We start from the raw sequence: 19342 nt of genomic DNA on the forward strand, positions 1-19342 counted from the left end.
AAAAACGGTGCTCCGGAGTGCACATTCGAACTAGACTGAAACCGGGAGCTTGGGAGCGTGCGTGCGACCTGATTGAAAACCGGTGCTCCAGAGTGCGCACGAACCATACTGAAACGGGGAGCTCAGGAGCGTGCGTGGGAACTGGGGGCAACTGGCATGTTAGAAGCAGAAAGGACAGAGACGTGCTGGCCCTGGGAGCAAGGACTAGGAGAGCGGCTGTGGGGCGCACAACCCAGGATGCTGCGGGGTTTTTAGCAGCACCAACAGAAACAGTTAAAGTGGCCAGGAGAGCTCAGTGGAGAGCAGACTATGATCTCTCTCTTCTGAGACAGAGGCTAGGATTCGGCCACTGCTGCTCTGACTCTCAGATGAGTCACAGAAAACCTCCAGGGAAAGCCACCAGAGAACAAAAGCCCGGAAATAGGGTTCCCATTGTGCCCATCCTCAACCCCCCTCACAGGGGACGAGGCGACACTATCCAAAGAGGGTTGCCTGAGTATCAGCGTGGCAGGCCCCTCCCCCAGAAGGCAGGCTGAAAAATCAAGAAGCCCACATCCCTGAGGCCCCTATAAAACAAGTGCACATTGCTTGGGTCCTGGTCAATAACTTGGGCTCAGTACATCCCCGCAACCACTTCTCATCAGAATGACAAGGAGGAGGAACCCCCAACAAAGGAAAGAAACAGACACTGTGGCCTCTGCCACAGAACTAATGGATATGGATATAATCAAATTGTCAGAAATGGAGTCCAGAGTAACAATGGTCAGGATGATGTGTAGGCTTGAAGAAAATATTAATGAAAATATTAATGAGAATATAGAATCTCTAAGGGCGGAAATGAGAATGAATCTGGCAGAAATTAATAATGCTATGAATCAAATGCAGTCTAAACTGTATGCTCTGACGTCCAGGGTAAATGGGGCAGAAGAACGAATTAGTGAGTTCAAAGATGGGATGATAGAAAAGAAGGAAAAAATGGGAACTTGGCTCAAAAAAATCCAAACTCAAGAATGTAGGTTATGGGAGATTACTGACTCAATGAAACATTCCACTATCAGAATCATCGGCATCCCTGAGTGGGTGGAGAAAGGGAGAGGTCTAGAAGAGATATTTGAACAAATTATAGCTGAGAATTTCCCTAATCTGGCAAAGAAAACAAGCATTTGTGTCCAAGAGGCGGAGAGGACTCCTCCCAAGATCAATGAGAACAGACCAACACCACGTCACATAATAGTACAATTCACTAATCTTAAATCCAAGGATACAAACTTGAAAGTGGCCAGGGGGAAGAAAATCCTCACCTACAGAGGGAGGAACACCAGAATAACATCAGACCTGTCTACAGAGACCTGGCAAGCCAGAAAAAGCTGACAAGACATATTCACAGCACTAACTGAGAAGAACAGGAAGCCAAGGATCCTTTATCCAGCAAGGCCATCATTCAGAATTGATGGAGAGACAAGGACCTTCCACAACCAGCAGACACTGAAAGAATATGTGACCACAAATCCAACCCTACAAGAAATATTAAGGGGGGTTCTATAACAGTAAAAAGACCCCAAGAGTGATACAGAACAGAAATTTACAATCGATAGAAACAAAGACTTCACAGGCAACATTACATCATTAAAATCATATCTCTCAATAATGACTCTCAATGTGAATGGCCTAAATGCTCTCATAAAATGTCACAGAGTTGCAGATTGGATAAAAAGACATGACCCATCCATTTGCTGTCTACAAGAGACTCATTTTGAACCTAAGGATACATCCAGACTGAAAGTGAAGGGATGGAGAACCATTTTTCATACCACAGACCTCAAAAGAAAGCTGGGGTAGCAATTCTCATATCAGACAGTTTAGATTTTAAACTAAAGGCTGTAGTTAGAGATACAGAAGGACACTATATTATTCTTAAAGGATTTATCCAAAAACTGGATATGACAATTATAAATATCTATGCCCCCAACAGGGGAGCAGCTAGATACACAAACCAACTGTTAACCAGAATAAAGAGACATATAGATAATAATACGTTAATAGTAGGGGACCTCAGGGGCACCTGGGTGGCTCAGTTGTTAAGCGTCTACCTTCAGCTCAGGGCGTGATCCTAGCATTTTGGGATCGAGCCCTGCATCAGGCTCCTCCACTGGGAGCCTGCTTCTTCCCCTCCCACTCCCACTGCTTGTGTTCCCTCTCTCGCTGGCTATCTCTCTCTCTGTGAAATAAATAAATAAAGTCTTTAAAAAAAAATAGTAGGGGACCTCAACACTCCACTCTCAGCAATACACAGATCACCTAAGCAGAAAATCAACAAAGAAACAAGAGCTTTGAATGACATGCTGGACCAGATGGACCTCATAGATATATACAGAACACTATACCCCAGAACAACAGAATACTCATTCTTTTTGAATGCACCAGAACTTTCTCCACAATAGACCATACACTGGGTCACAAAACAGGTCTCAACCAATACCAAAAGTCTGAGATTATTCCCAGCATATTCTCAGACCACAATGCTTTGAAACTGGAACTCAATCACAAGGAAAAATTTGGAAGAAACTCAAACACTTGGAAACTAAGAACCATCCTGCTTAAGAATGATTGGGTAGGGGTTCCTGGGGGGGCACAGCGGTTAAACATCTGCCTTCTGCTCAGGGCGTGATCCCGGAGTTCTGGGATCAAGCCCCACATCAGGCTCCTCTGCTATGAGCCTGCTTCTTCCTCTCCCACTCCCCCTGCTTGTGTTCCCTCTCTTGCTGGCTGTCTCTATCTCTGTCAAATAAATAAATTAAAAAATCTTAAAAAAATAAATAAAACTCCCATGTTTGTCCATATTTATTAAAAAAAAAAAGGAATGATTGGGTAAACCAGGGAATTAAAGAAGAGCTTAAGCAATTTATGGAAACCAATGAGAATGAAGACACATTGGCCCAAAACCTATGGGACACTGCAAAGGCATTCCTAAGGGGAAAATACATAGCCACCCAAGCCTCACTCAAAAGAATAGAAAAATCTGAAATTTTTATATTCTCACTTTAAGAAGCTGGAGCTGGAATAGAAGAACAGGCCTAACCCACACACGAGAAGGCAGGTGATCAAGATTAGAGCAGAGATCAATGAATTAGAAACCAGGAGTACGGTAGAGCAGATCAACAAAACTAGAAGCTGGTTCTTTGAAAGAATAAATAAGATCGATAAGCAACTGGCCAGACTTATTCAAAAAAATAGAGAAAGGACACAAATTAATAAAATTATGAATCAAAGGGGAGAGATCACGACCAACACCAAGGACATAGAAATAATCATTAGAAACTATTGTCGACAACTATATGCCAATAAATTAAACAACCTGGAAGAAATGGATGCCTTCCTGGAAACCTATAAACTACCAAGACTGAAACAGGAAGAAATTGATTATCTAAACAGACTGATTAATTATGAAGAGATTGAAGCAGTGATCAAAAACCTCCCAAAAAACGGGAGTCCAGGGCCTGACAGATTCCTCAGGGAATTCTACCAAACATTCAAAGAAGAAATAATAACTATTCTCCTGAAGCCATTTCCAAAAATAGAAACAGAAGGAAAACCACCAAACTCATTCTATGAGGCCAGTATTACCTTGATCCCCAAACCAGGCAAAGACCCCATCAAAAAGGAGAATTACAGACTGACATCCCTGATGAATATGGACGCCAAAATTCTCAACAAGATCCTAGCTAACAGGATCCAACAGTACATTAAGAGGATTAACCATCATGACCAAGTGGGATTCATCTCTGGAATGCAAGAGTGGTTCAACATTCGCAAATCAATCAGTGTGATAAATCATATCAACCAGAAAGGAATCAAGAATCATATGATCCTCTCAATTGATGTATAAAAAGCATTTGACAAAATACAGCATCCTTTCCTGATTAAAACCCTTCAGAGTGTAGGGATAGAGGGTACATTCCTCAATTTCATAAAAACCATCTATGAAAAGCCTACAGGGAATATCATTCTCAATGGGGAAAAGCTGGAAGCCTTTCCCTTAAGATCAGGAACACGACAAGGATGCCCACTCTTGCCATTATTATTCAACATAGTACTAGAAGTCCTTGCAACAACACTTAGAGAACAAAAAGGGATAAAAGGTATCCAAATCGGCAAAGAAGAAGTCAAACTGTCTCTCTTCACAGATGACATGATACTTTATATGGGAAACTCAAAAGACTCCACCCCCAAACTACTAGAACTTAGAGAGCAATTCAGTAATGTGGCAGGATGCAAAATCAATGCTCAGAAATCAGTTACATTTCTATTCACAAACAACGAGACTGAAGAAAGAGAAATTAGGGAATCCATTCCATTTACAATAACACCAAAAACCATACGTTATCTTGGAATTAACTTAACCAGAGTGTAAAGGATATATTCTAGAAACTACAGAACACCGTTGAATGACATTGTAGAAGACACGAAAAAATGGAAAAACATTCCATGCTCATGGATCAGAAGAATAAACATAGTTAAAATGTCTATGCTATCTACAGCTATCTATACTGCCAAAGCCATCCCGATCAAAATACCAATGACATTTTTCAAGGAGCTGGAACAAACAATCCTAAAATTTGTGTGGAACCAGAAAAGACCGAATCACCAAGGAATTGTTGAAAAGGAAAAACAAAGCTGGGGGCAACATTTTGCCTGATTTCAAGCTATACTACAAAGCTGTGATCACCAAGACAGCATGTTACTGGCACAAAAACATACACATAGACCAATGGAACAGAATAGAGAACCCAGAAATGGACCCTTGGCTCTATGGTCAACCAATCTTTGACAAAGCAGGAAAAAACATCCAATGGAAAAAAGACAGTCTCTTCAATAAATGGTGCTGGGAAAATTCGACAGCTATATGGAAAGAATGAAAGTTGACTAGTCTCTCACACCATTCACAAAGATAAACTCCAAATGGATGAAAGACCTTGATGTGAGAGAGGAATCCATCAAAATCATAGAGGAGAACATAGGCTGTAACCTCTTTGACATTAGCCACAGCAACTTCTTTCATGACACATGTCTAAAGGCAAGAGAAACAAAAGAAAAAATGAACTTGTGGGGCTTCATCAAGATAAAAAGCTTCTGGGGCGCCTGGGTGGCACAGTGGTTAAGCGTCTGCCTTCGGCTCAGGGCGTGATCCCGGCGTTATGGGCCTGGCATCATGGGATCGAGCCCCACATCAGGCTCCTCCGCTATGAGCCTGCTTCTTCCTCTCCCACTCCCCGCTTGTGTTCCCTCTCTCGCTGGCTGTCTCTATCTCTGTCGAATAAATAAATAAAATCTTTAAAAAAAAAAAAAGATAAAAAGCTTCTGCGCAGCCAAGGAAACAGCCATCAAAACAAAGAGGCAACCCACAGAATGGGAGAAGATAATTGCAAATGACACTACAGATAAAAGGCTGGTATCCAAGATATATAAAGAGCTTCTCAAACTTAATATTAGAAACAAATAATCAAATCAAAAAATGGACAGAAGATATGAACAGACACTTTTCCAAGGAAGACATACAAATGGCTAACAGACACATGAAAAAATGTTCAAAATCGTTAGCCATCAGGGAAATTAAAATCAAAACCACATTAAGATAACACCTTACACCAGTCAGAATGGCAAAAATGGACAAGGCAAGAAATAACAAATGTTGGAGAGGATGTGGAGAAAGGGGAACCCCCTTACACTATTGTTGGGAATGCATGTTGTACATCCACTCTGGAAAACAGTGTAGAGTTCCCTCAAAAAGTTAAAAATAGAGCTACCCTATGATCCCGCAATTGCACTACTGGGTATTTACCCCAAAGATACAGATGTAGTGAAGAGAAGGGCCATATGCACCCCAATGTTCATAGCAGCACTGTCCACAATAGCTAAATCGTGGAAGGAGCCGAGATACCCTTCAACAGATGACAGGATTAAGAAGATGTGGTCCATATATACAATGAATATTACTCAGCCATCAGAAAGAATGATTTCTCAACATTTGCTGCAACATGGACGGGACTGGAGGAGATAATGCTAAGCGAAATAAGTCAAGCAGAGAAAGACAGTTATATGGTTTCACTCATTTATGGAACATAAGAAATAGCAGGAAGATCAGTAGGAGAAGGAAGGGAAGAATGAAGAGGTGGGTAAACAGAAGGGGGAATGAACCACGAGAGACTATGGACTCTGGGAAACAAACTGAGGGCTTCAGAGGGGAGGGGGCGGGGGATTATGATAGGCCGGTGATGGGTATTAAGGAGCACACACATTGCATGGTGCATTGGGTGTTATATGCAAATGATGAATCATGGGATACTACATCAAAAACTAATGATGTGCTGTAGGGTGACTAACAGAACATAATAAAAAATTTTAAAGTAAATGTCAAAGGCAAGGCTCTCCTCTCTCTGCACTGCCATTCAACAATTTCTAGAAGTTCTAGATAATGCAATAAGATAGGAAAAGTAAATGCAAGGTATGGAGATTGGGAAGATGAAATAAAACTGTCTTTGCATGCAGATCATATGATTGTGTATGTAGAAAATCTGAATGAATTGACAAAAAACTAAAAAGCAATTATGGCAAGGTTGTAGGATATAATGTTAATTTTCAAAAGTGAATTACTTTTATGTACCAGAATGATCAAGTGGAATTTGAAATAAAAAATACATTCCTGGGAGCCTGGGTGGTTCAGTGGTTGGTTATCTACCTTTGGCTCATGTTATGGTCCCAGAGTCTAGGGATCAAGCCTCATGGTGGGCTCCCTGCTCAGCGAGGAGTCTGCTTGTCCCTCTGCCTTTGTCCTCCCCCTACCCCCATTCGTACTCTCTCTCTCACATGCTTGCTCTGTCTTTCAGATAAATAAATAATATCTTTTAAAAAATACAATACCATTTACAATAGTACTCCAAAACATGAAATATTTTGATATAAATGCATAAATTACAAGATCCATATGAGACAAACTACAAATCTCTGATAAATGAAATCAAAGAAGAACGAAATATATGTAGAGGTATTTCATGTTCATGGATAGTAAGACAATATTATCAAGAAGTCAGTTTTTTCCAATTTGATCTATGGATTCAATGTAATCCCAATAAAAATTCCAGCAAATTGTGTTTTTGATATGAACAAATTACTTCTTAAGTTTATACAGAGAGGATAAAAACCCAGAATAGCCAACACAATATTGAAGGAAAAGAACAGAATTGGAGGACTAATGCTACCCAACTTTAAGACTTACTGTAGGGGCGCCTGGGTGGCTCAGTTGTTAAGCATCTGCCCTCGGCTCAGGGCGTGATTCTGGCGTTCTGGGATCGAGCCCCACGTCAGGCTCCTCTGCTGGGAGCCTGCTTCTTCCTCTCCCACTCCCCCTGCTTGTGTTCCCTCTCTCGCTGGCTGTCTATCTCTGTCAAATAAATAAATAAAATCTTAAAAAAAGAAAAAAAGCTGCTGCTGAAAAGATTTAAAAAAAAAAAAGACTTACTGTAAAGTTACACTAATCAAAACAATATTGTATTGGAGAAAGAGTAGACAGATCAATGAAAGAGAATATAGCATGCAGAAAAGGACCATCATAAATATAGGTCAACTGATCTTTGGCAAAGAACAAAGGCAATACAATGGAACAAAGACAATCTTTTCAATAAATGGTGCTGGTAAAACTGAACATTCACATATTAAGAAAGAGAGAGAGAGAGAGAATCTATACATAAACCTTACAATCTTCACAGAAATTAATTCAAAATGGATCATAGACCTAAATGTAAAACACGAAACTTTAAAAAGAAAAATGGAAGAAAATTTAAATGTCTTTTGGTTTGGTGATGACTTTTTATTATTTATTTATTTACTTATTATTTTTTAAAAGATTTTATTTATTTATTTGACAGAGAGAGAGACAGCCAGTCTCTCATCCCCCCTCAGGGGGATGCCTGGGTGGCTCAGTTGGTTGGTTGTCTGCCCTTGACTCAGGTCATGATCCTGGGGTCCTGAGATCAAGTCCCGCATTGGGTTCCTTGCTCAGCAGGGAGACTGCTTCTCCCTGTGCCTGCTACTCCCCTTGCTTGTGCTCGCTCTCTCTCTCTGATACATAAAATCTTCCAAAAAACGACACCTCAGAAAAGATACATAGATTTCAAATGAGCATAAGATAAGATGCTCCATATGGTATATTATCAGCGAAATGCAAACTAAAACAAAAGTGAGATACCACTATACCCATAACAGAATGGTCGGAATCTAGAACACTGACAACACCAAATGCTGGCAAACGATGTGGAGCAACAGGAACACTCATTCACTGCTGGTGGGAATTCAAAGTAGTCTAGCCACTTTGGAAGACAGTTTGACAGTTTCTCAAATGCTAAACATACTCTTACTCTAAGATCCAGCTATCTCACTGCTAGGTATTTACCCAAAGGAGTTGAAAACTTATATCCATACAAAAACCTGCACACAGATGTTTATAGCAGCTTCATTCATAATTGCCAAACTTCAAAACAACCAAGATGTCCTTCAGTAAGTGAATGGATAAATCAACTGTGGTACATCCAGGCAATGGAATATTATTCAATATTACAAAGAAATGAGCTACTGAGCCATGAAAAGACATAGGGGAATCTTAAATGCGTATTACTAAGTGAAAGAAGGCAGTCTAAAAAGACTACACACTGTATGATTCCAATTATATGACATTCTAGAAAAGGTAAAACTATGGAGACAATAAAAACATCCGTGATCTCCAGAGATTGGATGGGGAGAGTGATGAATAGGGGGAGCACAGGGGAGTTTTAGAGCAGTGAAAGTACTCCATATAGGGGCACCGGGGTGGCTCAGTCGGTTAAGTGTCTGACTTTGCTCAGGTTGTGATCTCAGGGTCCTGGGATTGAGCCCTGTGTGGGCTCCCTGCTCAACAAGGAGTCTGTTTGTTCCTCTTCCTCTCCCTCTGCCCCTCCCCTTGCTTGTGCTCTGTTTCTCTCTCAAACAAATGAAATCTTTTTTTTTTGAAAAAGAAATAGAACACTTTATTTTACATTACACATTTCAAACCAATAATAATAGCTACCTTTGAGTAAAGAATATAATGAGTCAGTCTTGGACTGAGTTTTTAACAACGTTGTTGAATATAACTTTGGAAAAACTTTATGATATATGTAGGATTATTTTTACCTTTTTTTAAAAATAATTTTTAAAATTATATTGTTAGTCACCATACAGTACATCCCTGGTTTTTGATGTAAAGTTCCATGATTCATTAGTTGCGTATAACACCCAGTGTACCATGCAATACGTGCCCTCCTTACTACCCATCACCAGCCTATCCCATTCCCCCACCCCCCTCCCCTCTGAGGCCCTCAGTTTGTTTCTCATAGTCCATAGTCTCTCATGGTTCATTCCCCCTTCTTATTATCCCCTCAAACAAATGAAATCTTAAGAGAAAGCACTCTGTATAATACTATAATGGTGAATACGTGTCATCATAAATTTTTCCAGACCCATAGAATATACACCACTGAGCGAACTGCACTGGACTCTGCGTGATCATGATGTAACAGTATGGGTTCATCAGCTGTAACAGATGTATCATTCTTCTCTGTACCTTCTTCTTAATTTTGCTGTGATTCTAAAACTGCTCTAAAAAATAAAGTTTGAAAGTGACAACGGGGGTGCCTGGGTGGCTCAGTTGGTTAAACGTCTGCCTTCAGCTCGGGTCACGATCCCAGGGTCCTGCTTCTCCCTCTCCCTCTGCCTGCCACTCCCCCTGCTTGTCCTCTCTCTATCAAATGAATAAATAAAATCTTTAAAAAAATCCATATTTAAAAAAAAGTGACAACAATAGGGACTCCTGGGCTCAGTCGGTTAAGGGTCTGCACTAGGCTCAGGTCATGATCCCAGGGTCCTGGGATGGAGTCCCGCATCCGGTTCCTTGCTCAGTAGGGAGTCTGCTTCTCCCCCTGCCTACTGCTCCCCCTGCTTGTGTGCTCTCTCTCCACCCTCTCTCTGACAAATAAAATCTTTTAAAAATAAAAAAAATAAAAAATGACAATAATATCTACCTTAAGAGATTGTTATGAAGATTAATGAGTTAATAGGTGTAACACAATTAGAATAATGCCTGGCAGGTTTTGCTTGGTCACAACCGGGAGTGGGGTGCTACTGGCACCTATTTGGTAGAAGCCAGTCATGCTGCTAAACATCCCCTCATAACAAATAATTATTTGGTCCAAAATGCAAATAGTGTTGAGGTTTAGAAAATATGCTCTAATGCTTCTGAGGCACCATGATGTGGATGGTCTTACCTAGGGAGCGAATGTAGCTAAAGAAGAGAGAAGAACTTAAACTTGTGGCTCTCCAAGATGCTAAAGATTCCTAAGAAAGGTACAATGACTGAGGCCAGTGCGGTGTAAGAACACCAGGAGAATATGATAGTACAGAAGACAGAACAGTGTTTCCAGAAGGTAGGAGAAAAGTAACCAATAATAACACTTATGGTATCAGAATATTTTCCAAATATTATATAAATGCAATCCATTTACTATGCACAATAACTGTTAAGTAGTTATTATTCCCAAATTACACATGGTGAAACCCAGCCATGGGTCTACAATGTCAAATGCTGCTGAAGTTTGAGATTTGACTGTCGCACCTGGTAAAGTAGAGGCTGTTGCCCATTATGCCAAGAGAGGTCTCAGAGGAATGGAATGCGGGGATAGATATCTGATTAATGTGGCTTAAGGAGATATCAAATGAACAAATAGAGACAGAAAATATAGAAAATTCTTCTGCTTTCTCTCTTTCTTTCTTCCTTTCTTTCTAATAAAGAAATAACTAAAGGACAACATTGATCTAGGAAGGATTTTTTTCTTTCCTTTTTTTTTTTAAGGTGACAGTTTTATCAGCAGTTTGTTTTGGATATAGTTGGGTAGCAGTTTGGATATAGTAGAATCCAGATCAAGTGATTGACCACTTGGAAAGGTAACTAGGTAACTGTGGAAGCGAAGTGTTTGGAAAGAGATGCTATCCAGTGGGTTGGCCTTGGGATCATTGGCAATTCATTCTTGTAACAGGAGGGAAGGCTACATATGGAATTAGGTTAGTTGATTTGATGCTGATTGAGTAGGGCAATTTTATTCTGATTGTGTCTTTTTCTTCAGCGAAGTTAATAAAAATTGACAATATTGGCTATGAATGAGGTGGGGGAGTGTTGGTTTGAGAGAGAGAAGATAGTCTGAAATTGTTAGGTGAGAGAAATAAGTAGGGGCTGAGGTTCTACCTGACATTTGTGGTTATAAATTTAAAGAGTGGTGAGAAAGTTATTACAGGAGGGAAAGGAGAGTAAAGAAGACGGAGAACGGAAAAGGGAGCATAAGCTCATGTTTATGTCGGCACGAGAATTTTGGAGCTGGGATTTTTGCTGAAGGAGAGGGATGTTCTCCAAGTTACAAGGGTTCATGGAGAATGTCTGTGTCTCATACTTAAGTCCGTGACACATGGGATGTAGGAAAAAAGGTCCACTTCTAGGGAGGGCTGTTGAGGAAGCAATCTTCAGAGGAAAACCATATTCCAGTTAAAGCAGGAAGATGTTCAGAGAAAAATTAAAGATAGGGGATTTTGCTGATGACAGAGAGTGAGTTTCCAAGCACTCAGTAGAAGGCTTTGGGGCAAAGGGGTGTGGGGAATTCGGTCAGACTCAGCAATTTACAGACCCATACGGGAATTAGAGTCTGAGTGATTAGAATTTGGATGGTCACTAAGGTAAATAGGGATTAGTCTTGATGGTGTTTTATTTTAAAATTTTTGGATCGTTTAAAAATTTTTAAGGCATAATTTACATACAGTAATGCTGACCCTTTTAGTGCAGTTTACCAAGTTTTGACAAACACATACAATTGCCACCACCTCATTCAAAATAGAGTTTCATTGTTCCAAAAATTTCCCTGTGTCCCTGTGTAGTCACCACCCCAACCCCCCAGCCCCTGGCAACCTCTGATTGGATCTGTGTTCTGTAGTGCGTTCCTTTTTATTGCTGAGCATATTTTATTATGTGAACATCACACTCTTTACCTATCACTAGTTGGACATTTGGATTGTTTCCAGTTTTTGTTGATTACAAATAAAGTCCCTGTAAACATTTGCATGTAGTTTTTTGTGTGACCATGACCTTCACTTGTTTAATCAGGAGTGGGATTGCTCTTCCTAAGTGAGCATATGTTTAACCTCATGAGAAGCTACTGAAATGTTTTGCAGAGAGTGAATTCATTTCTTTCTAACACTCACTGAGGACTGCCTGCCCATGTCCCAGGAGAGGTACTGAGCAGAACTGAGTAGTTTGGCAGACAGTGTGTGGCTCACAGATCTTAAAATATTTGCAAACTGGCCCTTTACAGAAAATATTTGTTGACTCTTGTTATGGAGTATGGTCCACAAGAATTCAGAATTTCATAAGCAATTTCATGGAGTCCTTCTCGGAGGTGAATAATCAACAGCATAATTATTTTATAGAACGGGATAGTCTTATCAGTAAATATAATAAAAACCTTGCTGTTTAAACGGGCAGAAATAAATGTTTTTACTTGTTTCAATTACTGGGAAATATCTTCTTATTCAATGCCATGCATAAAATCTGCAAGTTTTCATTTTTCCATAGTCATTGAGAATTGAGCTGGATATTTAAAAGAGTATGGATATTCCCCAAATCATTGTGTGCACACATAACACAATTATCTCACAAGTGCAACCCCACCGTCGGCTAATTCAGGAAGATGGGAAACCGCTTTTCGCGAAGCCTAGGAGGTGGCTTGGGCAGGCAGCTCATTGAATGGCGTGCTCTTGCGCATGCTAGTTATCTTGCCGTTGGCGCCAATAATGCGCAGGCGCGTTGGCTCCGGCGACGGCCTTTGCGGAGGGGCGGGACTTACAGCCGGCGTCTCTTCTTGTAACTGCGGCTGGTGGCAGCGCCATTTTGAACGTGCGGCTACCGCGGCCGTGAGTCGGATCTGGCAGGGCAGCGCGCTAGAAGACCTACCAGTCTTCTCTGACTATTTTTTTCTATATTCCATTTCTGTAGGTATATACAGAGATACAGCTATAGTTCTAGAATTATATCCGGTGTCTGAAGTTAACTCACTAAGATGATGTTAAGAGGAAACCTGAAGCAAGTACGCATTGAGAAAAACCCGGCCCGCCTTCGAGCTCTTGAGTCCGCGGCAGGCGAAAGCGAGCCGGCGGCCGCCATGGCCCTCGCGCTGGCAGGGGAGCCGGCGCCACCTGCCTCCGTGCCCCCAGAGGACCACCCCGATGAAGAGATGGGATTCACCATCGACATCAAGAGCTTCCTCAAGCCAGGCGAAAAGACGTACACGCAACGCTGCCGACTGTTCGTGGGGAACCTGCCCACAGACATCACGGAGGAGGACTTCAAGAGGCTCTTCGAGCGCTACGGGGAGCCCAGCGAGGTCTTTATCAATCGAGACCGTGGCTTTGGCTTCATCCGTTTGGTGAGTGTCGGGCCTAGCCGGTGGCGGTGTCGGGGGAAGGGGGCGTGAAGGGAGGCCCCTTAGAGGAGCGGGTCGCCGCGGGCGGCCCTCCACGTTCTTCAGCCGCCTTGGAGAAAACCCTTGTCCCAGCTGCGGTTTTCGCTGTGGCCTGTGAAAACCGCGGCGCCTCCCGTCCTTGTCTTTCCCGCCGTGCTGGATTGTCCTCTCACCCAGAGCGGCGTTTTAGCCCGGTATTTCCGATTAGCGGGCTCGGTTTCCCGTCGCTCCGCGATTGCTGTCGCCAACGTTTTCTGCTCTGCGCGCGTCCGGCTTCGCTTGCCCCGCGCTACGTAGGCTTCGGCTAACCCGGCCCAATGGGTTCTAGTTCTCTGGTTCCGACAAGATTCAGAAACGTTTTGGGGTGAGACTTCTTCCAGGAAAAACTGTTGTGAGGGAAATGAATTAGATATGAATTTGGAACGGAAGCTTCGGTCTTACCAGAAATTTCATTGGGCATGGAGGACCAACCAGCGGACTCGCTTCTTAAATATTTTCCAAATCATCTCCTTGGTTGCAACCCGACTTGCATGCGTTTAACGGTAAACCATGTTGTTTCTCACCTCAGCGCAGCCCACCTTTAACTGCCTGGTTCTTAAACTCTGTAATACTGGGACGGTGTCGAATTGTTACGTATCTAATGTAGGATGTTCTCTTTCCAAACATTCTGGACGTTTCCACGTTTTGGGGTGGGGAGTATATTATATTTTACGTGCACATTTTAATGCTAGAAGAGTACACATTTTACTTTTTAGTCTAAGTCTTAAAAGTTTTCCAATAACATGCAAAAATTGTGCCTCACACATTTTTTTTAAAAAAATTCAAACAGCGGGGGTTTGCTCTTACGGGACAAAATACCTACCTCGGTTTTCCTAAGTGCTTTGTCGTGAATTCCGTCAGTGTCAATTAATATAGCTTTATTGTATTTTGTATTTAGATGCTTGATTTTTTTCCCAACAAAATATTTTTCTTGGAGACACTTTTACACAAGGGCTTTTTGTGTTGTGTTGCCTTTCTAGTTTGACCGTCGAATTTTATGTGCATGGCAGTTTGTGGAAGCTAATTGGAGTTTTAACATTCAAAATCGGGTTCTCTTCATGATTAGCCAAGGCAAAATTTTAATATGTAGATAGAATTGATTGTAATTTAATGTATTTTTTAGGGAGAACATTTAAAGTCTAAATGGCTTCAAGAGAGGGTGAATCTTCATAGGGTATATATATATGTATATATATTTTTAAAGATTTTATTTATTTGACAGAGCGAGCAAGAGAGGGAACACAGGCAGGGGGAGTGGGCGAGGAGGAAGCAGATTTCCTGCTGAGCAGGGAGCCGGATGTAGGGCTCAATCCCAAGACCCGGGTATCATGACCTGAGCCAAAGGCAGACGCTTAACGATTTAGCCACCCAGGCTCCCATTCATAGGGTATTATTAATGAGACCTGGAAATTCTCTTAAAATTGAAGTTATGTAATCAGTGCGTTTTGAACGTAAAGTTATAAATAGTTATCTTTTGGACGTTAGAGAAACAGTCTGTCATTTGGTAAAATTATTTTTAATATAATTCCAAAAGTTATCTTAAAGGAATTTAGGTTTCTACAATGAAGTATTTTAGGCAGTTTTTAGTAAACTTTTCCAAAAGAAGTTATTTAACATTTTCATAGTCTTGAGCCTCTGGCACCCTGTGGTCTGTTCTAAAGTTGACATTCTGGAGGAAGAATGGTAGGACTGCACATCCTTTTGTTTTGGAAGCCTTACACTTAAAAAATAAGCCAGTAGTAAACATTTTGACATGGAAAAATCTTCCATCTTTAAACCTACTAATAATCCTTTTTTTCCTTTAGTGTATTAGCCCTGTCCAATAGAACTTCTGCAGTGATGGAAATGCTATGAGTAATGTGCTGTCCAGTGTAGTAGCTACTAGCCGTATGTGACTTTAGGGCACTTGAAATGTAGCAATTGTGCGGGAGGATTTAAACTTTAAATTTTTATTTATTCTTAAATTTAAATAGCCACATGTGGCTAGTGGCTATTAGCTTTTAGTTTCTTTCTTTTTTTTTTTTTTTTTTTTAAAGATTTTTTATTTATTTATTTGACAGAGATAGAGACAGCTAGCGAGAGAGGGAACACAAGCAGGGGGAGTGGGAGAGGAAGAAGCAGGCTCATAGAGGAGGAGCCTGACGTGGGGCTCGAACCCGGAACGCCGGGATCACGCCCTGAGCCGAGGGCAGACGCTTTAACCGCTGTGCCACCCAGGCGCCCCAGCTTTTAGTTTCTTTACTAAAAAAAAGTCTATGGGATTATGAAATGGGGAGGTAAGGACAGCTCTTGTCTGCTCCTTTGGGATATGCTCCTCCAAACCTATCATGCTGTATTTTTTGTGTAGGAATGTTAAAAATATGTCAATGGGAAATTAGAATTTAGCTTACAATTTTGACTTTATGGATAACTTTACTGTTTAATCTGGGCTGTATAATTAACAGGTACATTTAAAAGCCTTCAATATTTCTGAGCTATTATGTATCTTTTTCTACTTAGGAAAATCATGTAGTGTATACCTGATTTGAATGTAAGTAATGGTGTAGTGGCTATAGTATGTAGTGGTGGTGTAGTGGCTCTATAATAGTGGTGTAATTTTATTTGATTTATATTTTTAGGAATGCGTTTTACTTGTTCAGCAGTTAATCTTCAAAATTAAATAAATTTTCTTACCTTGCTGGTTGTAGGTTTCCGGTTAATTGATTAGGTGAGACAAGATTTTGGAGATGGTGTAGGGTCAGCGTTGCTAGTATGTAATGGGGAGGAAAAAGAATTGAAGTGGCATTTCCTCATAAAGGCCTAATCCATATTGTGAATCCATGGTACATGAGGGTTGATATAGACTGTTTATTTTAGATACATTTCCTGGAATTTTAGACCTAAAAGCTTCTTTTTTAGGTTTTGACTGGTTACTGATTGGCTAAATTAACTGAGAAGTTGTAGTGTATTTTTTAAAAAGTTTACTTATTTAAGTGATCTCTACACCCAGTGAGGGGCTCGAACTGACGACCCCGAAATTAAGAGCCACATGTTTCTCAGACTGAGCCAGCCAGAAGTCCCAGTGCTGTATTTTAAAACTAGTTTAATATAGTTAAAACTGGTATTAGTTTGACTTGAACTTTGTTTCTGCTTTTATCTCCCCCTCCCCTACTTTTAGCTTTAGTGAACCAGACTTCTGGTAGTGATTCACTCAAGTGTGGTTTCTTTCCAACAGATTTACATCTCTCCCTAGTCTTATATTATTTTCCCTATCAGTCATGCTAGCAATGCTGACCCTAGACCATCTCAAAAACTGTTAATTGGGAATTTGTTAGAAATGCAAATTCTGAGACCCCACCTTAGATTAGATCTACTGAATCAGAAATTGTGGGGTTGGGGCCCAACAATCTTGGGTTTTAATTAGCCCTCCATGTTATTCTTATGTTTTCTAAGGTTTGAGAACCCTGTTGTAATTAAAGAGTTAAAAATAAACTGAATTTGCATTAATTTAGCCATTGGGGAGGACTACATACTCTCCCCTTGTGTTTTTGGTTTTTAATAATGAAATACTGTGTGCTTCTTACCGAATGTCAAATACTAGAGAAGATTAGTCATAGAATCTCCTTAGTGGGCCTGTCCAGCGTATAATTTCAAGTGCTCTTTTAGTTCAGGGAAGTTTTCTTATTACAATTTTAATTCTAGTGAAAGATTGTCCCCTAACACATTAAACGTAATCACTGTTAAACTTTGTGTGATTTTTCTATATCAAAACATATCGTACACATTCTATTGTGATTTGAGGTTTTCATTTAATATCTCTTTGACATTTTCTCATATCATTAGATTGATTTTTAATGACCATATTGTATGGTCATTACATGCAGTTACCCAGTCAACTTTCTGTTGATAGACTTGAAGGCTATTTCTATTTTGCATCAGTGGATTTCCTTGTACTTATAAATTTAGTACTCTTGCAGTGGTGAATTTTAACCACTAGCCAACAATGAGAAAAGAAAATGTGCTTTGGAAAGAGCCTTTCGAAAGGGTCCAGTGGACATCATGAGATCCTAATTCAAGCAGTCTCTATCTTGGGGTAGTCACTTAGTTTCTTGTTATTTTTTGTATTCCTTTAAGTTAAAAACCTATAGTTTTACTTTTTATGCAGAGTGATGCATGGACACTAGCTGGAAGGAGGGATTTATGGTGTATTGGTAGAGATTATGGATTCTGTATAGGTCCAGGGGTGAGTTACTTCCATCTGTCTAGGCCTGTTTCCCCATATGTGTAGTGGGAATAGTAACAACCCACTTTGTAAGATTGTTGATAAGGATAATGGAAGCTAATTTGTGTATGTGTGTGTATTTATACAGGTATATATATGTATATTTATATATGTATATTTATATAAAATAATGAATGGCTAGTATATAGTACCTACTTAGTAAAAGTTACCTTGTTATTGTTGTTCTGTGGCATGAAGTAAAGAAATCTTTGGTTTCATTTCAAACACATTATTTTAATTGATTTTACAGATAACTTTAGTACACATTTACAGCAGTGGTTCTTAAGTGGGGTGGTTTTGCTTCCTAGGGGACATTTGACACTGTCTGGAGACATTTTTCATTGTCAGAAGTGGGGGTTCTACTGACTTAAACCTCCTGTAATGCACAGGACAGCCCCCCACAACAAGAATTTTGTCCATGAAGTCAAGAGTGCTAAAGTTGAGAAGCCCTGATGTAGAATTATTTAAACCATGAAGAGCATAAACTTTGAAGAAGGATTATGGTATTGAAAACTCCTGACAGCATAAACATTTGGCCCAAAAGTACTAAAAATTGAATTCACTGCCAACTGTAAAAAAATTACTTGATTTAGCATAAAAATTGGGATTTCCTGCTTCTCTGGGGGGGGGTATGTAATGTTGTGAATATACTTGACTGAATCTGAACAGGAGATGCCCCCTGGAAGCACTCTTCAGTTTTATTTATTTCATTTATTTATTATTTTCTTAAGATTTTATTTTTAAGTAATCTCTACTCCCAGTGTGGGGGTTGAATTCACAACCCCGAGATCCAGAGTGACACACTCTATCAAATGAGCCAGCAGGCGTCCCACCACTCTTAAGTTTTAGGAAGTCCTCACCAGGTTCTCTTTATCCTCCTACCCTTATAAACATTTTACTATGAAAAAATTTCAGATATATAGTAATGAATATCCATAGATCCACTATCTAGATTCTCTAAGTTTTGTTAGTTTTTTCCCACTTATCTATTCATCGCTCTCTGCCTATCAGTTCTTGACTCTTTGAACACTCTAGCATGCTTATCATTAACTAGAGTCCAGTATTATTTTTTGAGGCATTTGAAATCATACAGTGAAATGCACAAATTTTAAGTGTACAGTTTGGTGATTTTAGACAAATAACATTTGTTTAATTCAAACTCCTATCAAGATACAGAAAACTATCATCACCCCATGAAATTTCCTCGTGCCTCTTCCCATCCCCAGTTAGACCCAAAAGCATTTTAAAAATCTATGCCTTTCAGTTGTTGGATTATATGACATATTAAGTACAAAGTAGCTATTGCTTGTTAGACATTTATTGGATGCTTGCGGTTCCTTTAAGAATAGCTTAAGTTAAAAAAAATTTTTAAGAGTAACTTTTATTTATTTATTTATTTTTTGAGATTTTATTTTTAAGTAATCTCTATATCCAAGGTGGAGCTTGAATTTAACAACTCTGAGATTAAGTCACATGC

The 19342-nt window shown here is 40.1% G+C and overlaps 1 protein-coding gene across 2 annotated transcripts in view; it reads left to right on the forward strand.

The window, feature by feature from the left end:
• Positions 1-12978: 12978 nt before the first annotated feature.
• Positions 12979-19342, forward strand: part of PSPC1 (paraspeckle component 1) — a 92853-nt gene continuing 86489 nt past the window's right edge. For both annotated transcript variants that reach the window (XM_087865245.1, XM_045797148.2), the window contains exon 1: positions 12979-13529. In XM_087865245.1, coding sequence (XP_087721371.1) covers positions 13164-13529 — 366 coding nt within the window. In that variant the 5' untranslated portion in view covers positions 12979-13163. The remainder of the gene's footprint in view (positions 13530-19342) is intronic.

Source organism: Ursus americanus, chromosome 10 (assembly GCF_024610735.1).
Source record: "Ursus americanus isolate L20-20 chromosome 10, mUrsAme1.1.p, whole genome shotgun sequence".
NCBI classification, from domain to species: Eukaryota; Metazoa; Chordata; class Mammalia; order Carnivora; family Ursidae; genus Ursus; species Ursus americanus.